This window comes from Brachycentrus maculatus, unplaced genomic scaffold (assembly GCF_059751285.1).
Source record: "Brachycentrus maculatus isolate JH-2025_06_01 unplaced genomic scaffold, ASM5975128v1 h1tg000169l, whole genome shotgun sequence".
Lineage (NCBI taxonomy): Eukaryota > Metazoa > Arthropoda > Insecta > Trichoptera > Brachycentridae > Brachycentrus > Brachycentrus maculatus.
The window spans coordinates 1,253,300-1,260,029 of NW_028280922.1; the positions used below are offsets into that span (position 1 = coordinate 1,253,300).

General features: G+C 34.2%; 1 protein-coding gene across 1 annotated transcript; it reads right to left on the reverse strand.

Moving 5' to 3' along the window:
• Nucleotides 1-290: 290 nt before the first annotated feature.
• LOC148308350 (trypsin-3-like) lies at nucleotides 291-3,888 on the reverse strand. The gene is made up of 4 exons (XM_088261939.1): nucleotides 3,843-3,888; nucleotides 2,432-2,624; nucleotides 1,517-1,772; nucleotides 291-655 (listed from the first exon to the last, which is right to left on the reverse strand). The coding sequence occupies exons 1-4, from the start codon at nucleotides 3,886-3,888 to the stop codon at nucleotides 359-361; spliced, it is 792 nt and encodes a 263-aa protein (XP_088118065.1). The 3' UTR covers nucleotides 291-358.
• Between the last annotated feature and the right edge of the window lie 2,842 nt (nucleotides 3,889-6,730).

The following is a 6,730-nucleotide window of genomic DNA, read 5'->3' on the forward strand; positions in this document are numbered from 1 at the left end:
AAGACTTGACATTGACGAATCCCAATACACAAAAACGTGAGATTGGAAAATGTCAATGATCTTGACATTTCGCAATTCATTGAAATTGTTGTTATCAACGTTCGAACGAAAAAAACATTTAAATCACGTTGACAAAAATTATGTATAAATAATGCAAATAATGAAAAGTAACCCCAGGAATTCAGACTTCCATATTCTTTTATAAAAAGGGAAGAATAAAACGTTACATATCAAGTTGATACACCTTAAAATTATCAAATTTCCATTAAATTACTATATTTTTCCTTCGCAATATTTTGTTTTTTATCATTTTCAAAAATCTACCATTTCTTGATGTGGTTCAACCTAATTTTAAGATTCAGTCTATTTGGCTGTTGATCCAGTCAACGAAGAATGGAACACGTGTATTTACTCCCGGGTAGTTGGGCAAGGCGCAAGATCTGGACCAGGATATGATTCCCACCAGAATTCCGTCCACGGTAAGTGGGCCACCTGCATCTCCGTTGCAAGAGTCTGTGCCACCCTCTCCGTACAAACCAGCGCAGATCATCCTGTCGGTCACAGGGTTGTAGGACTGGAAAGCGCTGATGCAGGTCTCTTGGTCGACCACGGGAATGACCGCCTTACGCAGCAGAGTGGACACTGCGCCACCAGACTGTGAAAAAAGAAATCCAATTAAATTTTTGGTGACTGACACCAGAGCACTGTAAATTCAATTTGATCTATTTCTTCTTCTTTTGCTTGGTGTAGGCCTTGTGGCCTATTTTTAAAAGGGATTAGCCCCCTGCGATATTGATTTCCAGAGGTCAATTCATCTCTTTGAGGGTCTGCCTTGAGGTTGGCCATGCTGTGTAATGTGGGGGAGTCTGGATGGTTCCATTCTTCTCACATACGCATGCCATTGTCTTCTTTGTTGTCTCCCATTTAAATTTAATCTGTCTATATGTATTAATGGGAATTTTTTTGGATTTTGTTTCTGACACTAATTTTTTCAAATAAGAACCTTGATATAAAGAAAAGTCAGCTTGAAAAATTGTACTTATCAACAATGCGTTTAAATATTTAAATTTGTTAACAATGAAAAATGCAGTAAGCACAATAATTCAACTCAATAGAAAAACAAATTCTCTAAAGCTGATTGGTACTGATACTAAAATGTTGAGTTTTAGAAAGAACTGGGGTTATATGGGTTAACTTCATCCAAAGGTCTACTTTCACGTTAGATTCTATCTAAATAAATTTATCTTCAGTAATAAGAATTTAAGATGAGATTCCCTTCCATCTTAGTCAATTGTAATGAAATGAAAAATATCGATTTTGGAGTGGTTTAAAATTTACATATCGATAATGTGAAGCCTCTACATCTTCGTCATGTCTGTTTTGTTATGCATGATGTCCTTTTGGGACGGTAACTTTTTTGTCTTTTTTTTTATGTAATAAGAAATCAAATAACGCGCTCTATGAACCAAAGTGTTCGGTAAAAGGAGTGGAGAATAAAGAATAACGTAACACTTACAACAATAGATCCCCACCCGGAGATAGTAGCTAAAGAATTATCCTCGATTTCCATATCTTGCTCAGGAAGTACAGCGACTTTGGTGTTAATACCATTGATGTCTATCGCAAGAGTCAGGGTGATGATGGCGATGTCATAATCCAAGATGATTGGCTGGAAGCTTTCGTGAGTAATCACTTTCAAGGCGTTGTAGACGGTTCCTCCACTGGAATGGGTACTTGATCCGACACGCACTCTCCAACGAGTTGCAGATGATCTAGAACAAAACCAAAGAATTTTTAATCATTTGGTCTTCAACAAGCGACAAGTAATACTAGTATTATGATGACAGTATGATCGGAAAAAAAGTGATCGAGAAAGCCCCAGAATCGCAAGAAATAGCAAGCATTAGGAGACCGAACAGTGAGTGAATGCAGGTAGAGACAGATAATAACAAAAATAAAACGAAAATTATGGAATAAAAAATACTGTAACAAATTTGTAAAAAAAGATGACTAAATCTACAACTTAAACGATTAATACGTGAAGATATACGTCAATGAAAATTATAAGGTTATTAATAAAGAAGAATAGGTAATTATAAAAACATTGCAACGCATTTCTTTAGAAAAACTATAAGTCTTTTATTGACGTTTATGCACTATCAATACAGATAGAAATGCATGACAACAGCAATTGCATTGATCAGTTCATTAAACTTGTTTTAAGGTTAGATTAAGATGATAATTTTATCTATTTTGTACTTAAAAGTGATTGAACTTTTTCTGAGTGCCTTCTCTTAAAATTACAACAAAGTAAATAAGCAACATCTACAACCCAATATTGATCAAACATATTTGATAAGCTTTGATTTTTCCCCCTAAATTTTACATAGGTGTACATTTTTGTTCAAATAACTACAATTAATATACTCACGTAATAGATGTACAATGTCCAGCTGTAAGTATAGCATTAGGGCTAATTATGGTACCGCCACATCGGATGCTGAATGACCCTAATCCGCTGGAATCGTACAGAAGGGCTACTTGCCACGGTATATCGTTGATACTGGCTAGTTCACCTCCAACGATACGGCTCTCGGGAACTCGTTTTGGTCCAATGGAAGCTCCTGTAAGTTTTTTTTTAAATATTATCCTTAGGACAAAACCCCTGACGTTTATGATATTATAATAATTATTGTTCAACAGCCCACTTCTCTTAAGATTTGTGAATTTATTCGTAAAGCTATTTAACAATGATACTCTGAATACCTCAAATGCCATACGTACCAAAAAATCCATCATCAGACTGGTTTTAAAGAACTTCAATTTTTCTTATTTAGTGCTTTCTACAATTTTTGGTCATGTTTTAAGAAGCTTCACAACATAACGATTTATGGTAACAAGTACAGAGAAGCTGTATACTAGGCTTTGAGAATAGGCGTCTGAGAAGAATTTTAGGCGTGCTGTGGTTTGACTTTGTGAGGAATAAAGAGATAAGGTGTAGGACGCAGCAAATCTCGGTCACAACTGTCGTCAAGAAAATTCGATTCAGTTGGCTAGGCCATGTACTCCGCATGCCTCCCGAGAGCCGCCATCAATCTTGCCTCTTTTACAATGCATCAGATTCGCGTCGCCCAGGACGACCACTGCTGGCAATTCATCGGCAGTTGTCGTCTGAACTTCGGGACGATGACCCGACTTGGGAAGATGCAAAAGAGCTGGCGGCCAACAAAAAGCCTGGAGATAGTTTGTGAACTCCATCTGCTCCACATGGGAGCGGATATGGTAAAAGAAGAGGAAGTACGATGGAATTAAAATAAATACGTGAATGAGCCCCGATGGAGTGATGGGACCAATACGTACTGTACTCTGTTTTTCAGAATACTTGGAGATGGCACAATATATTTCCAGATGAACACAAACGATCCATCGTGCTTGCAAGGATATATTGTATAAAGTTCTGCATTTCCAGTTTTTAAGACCAGAGTTCAATAATTAGATGCAAAGTTAAACAACCAAACGAAGAGACAAGTGTGAAGGTCCTCAACAAAATGTTACATTTCCCTTTTAAATGATATTAAGTAATCAGGAATTCTAGCTTGTAACACTGTTACATTTTGGTGCGATTTAATGATTTCATGTTGGTTCAACACAGGATTGGTAACGTTTTACAGTAAACGGAACAGATGTGCATTTTTGTGCAATATTGGAAATGTAACTTTTTGGTTGGGACTTCCACAAGAACTAGTAGATGGCATACAATACAAGAGAAAAGATAATGACATTGTTTAAATAGATGAATGATTTGATATTTAATTCATTTAGAGCAGAATTAGTGATCTTACCAGAGGCCAAAGCCAGGAGACACGTCAGTACCGTGAGTCTCAACATCGTTAATGATAACTCAAAGTATCCGTCTTGCTAAGTAATTTATACTATTCTTTAAAATTTTAATCATTGATCAATTCGATAAAATTGAAGCAATCAGAGTTTTGAATCTCACACTCGGAAATGTATTGAGATATTATCTGTTTTATTCATGAGACCGGTGAATGTCAAGGTATTTCCAAACAGTGGAAGATGTTCGAATTTATATATACTTGTCTATTTAGGCTGGAAAAATTATCTATGTATTGAAGTTTCCTACCATTGTCTAACAATCAAAAACAGCTTCTGTAGTAAACATATCGTGGGTGTACTGGCAAAAAACGTTAGCTCAAAAATTCTCTCATCAATTGATTCGACAGTCACCTTGTAAACCCATAATTAACAATATAACAATGACGAAAGCCTCCCCCCTATTGTATGTTCCCAATGATAAGAAAAAAATTATAAAAAATAAAAATTAGAAACAGCCACTACCCCCTCTTCAACCTTTAACGTCCCAAGGACCCAACTCTAAAATTAGGAATTAGCTTCAAATACGGTGTTTGAAAATGATGCGGAATGCATCGAAACACGTGTAACAGTAGATTTTAAGAAATTGTGGTATTTACTTAGTAAAACATTAATTAAACATCAACAATTGTTGAATTTCCTTTTAAAACCACATAAACATGACATTTCAAACTACTAAATGTATTTTGTATACCAGTTTATAGAACGTTAAGAACATTGTAACATACATCAGTAAGTCAAAATTCGTCGGATTTTCCAGTTTTTTTTGACACGTTGCGCGGGGCAACGAGGATAGACTGGAACGACTGGTTGTGATCGGTAGCCTGGAGCGGAAGAGAGGGGAAGGAGTATCTCCACGCGATGGACCGATCAAGTTAAGGCAGCAGCACGGCTGTCCAAACTCAAAACACAGTAAGGGACATTTTTTAGTAGTACGTTTTATTTTTGCATTTTTGGACTAAGTAGATTCTACTTAATCCAAAAATGCAAAAAAATCTTACTACAAAAAATGTCCCTTACTGTGTTTTAAGTTTGGACAGCCGAGCAGGCACCACGGTGGTTGAAGCGCTACGTGCAGCGTAGTCAAGGGATAACTGGAGAAGAGTCATTGCAACTACAAGGGTCACAACCCTTAGTAATGAGGAATAGGACAGAGAAGAGAAAGAAGAAGTCAAAATCACATATTTTCGAGTTAACGTTTTTTGGTAGTATACCCACGATATTATACTCTGCATAACTAGCATAAATAAGATTGAATTCCTTAAAATTTTCAGTCTTCAAATAAAAGTGGTCAACATGTTTTTGGGAATTATCAATTTCTTGAAATTAAACTTGACTTAACTAACTAACCATGACGCTTCACCGCAGCAGTAGGCAGAGACAATAGACGTCACATTAATGCATCTCCCCGCATATAACCTCCGACTATTCCGATTCCCGATCTCACTTTCAAGTATTTGAAATATTCAATCATGTCAAGTTTTCTCGGCCTTTCTCTACTTCTAATACCAACCACATTCGTAAATTTGTTTCCCTTTTCTTTCTTCTTTCATTTCATTCACATAACCAAATCATCTTAACACACCTTTCTTAATTTTATAGATAATTAATTTAAATTATTTTAAAAACAAGAAAACATGGCACGATCAGGTATGCCAAATACTTGAAAATGGTCAGGTTAGGAGTCGTAATAATCGGCAGGTATGTATGAGGAGATGCATGAACGTGAAAGAGGCGAAGAATGTTTGCAAAGACAGAGTCGTGTGGCGTTCTATTCTCTGCGATGGTAAGTTAGTTAGTTATTTAGTTTTAAATTATTTTAACTTTTGTTTCATAATTTCAGTGATCTTTAAATGAATAAAATACTTTGAATTATTTTTTACACGATTTTTGTTGTTGTTGATATAACTTTTTATGTTAAAACTGATTTTAAGGAAAATTTCGAAAAATAAATAACTAAAAAAACAATTTCCAGTATCACCTCTTGCTTTTATCTGTGATTGCTTTGTTTACAGCTAAAATACGGAATTTTAAAGGTTTTTCTCTATCTGATTCATTAAAAAGTAAATAAGATTCAACAGAAGTTAAGAAATATAATAAATCAATCATTAAAATCCATTTTGATGATAGATAAAACATAAATATCACAATTCTTAGGTAACGTGAAGATAAAATAATCGCGATGAAACAGTGTTTTTTTTAATGTCTATAATGTCCTGATAAGAAATCATTTTAAAACACATCATTTTTAAAACACAGAATTTTTTCGATTCGAAAGTTTGAAATTTATGTTTTTACTTACTATCCTTTTTGTCTGCCTCCGTGGTGTAATGGTTAGCGTGTTTAGCTACCGTGCTGGAGGTCCCGGGTTCGATTCCCAGAGAGGGTTGAAAATAAATATTAGTCATAATATTTTTGAATATGAAGAAGAATATAGAAGTTTGTTATACATTATTAATACAGTTCAAGTAGGATTTATAATACAAATATATGAATAAAACCACTTGTTTAAGACCACTTTTTTATTATTTTTTGACGTCTCATCAAAGATGAAGAAGAATATGGAAATCTGGCCATTTACGGGGCTGACGACCGTGGTTTAAGTGATCACTTTACACACGTGTAACATTCACCAATTCTTCCCTTATTGACAACCACATCAATATATATATATATATATATATACATATATATATATATATATATATATATATATATATATATTTTTATATATATATATATATATATATATATATATATATATATATATATATATATATATATATATATATATATATATATATATATATATATATATATATATATATATATATAT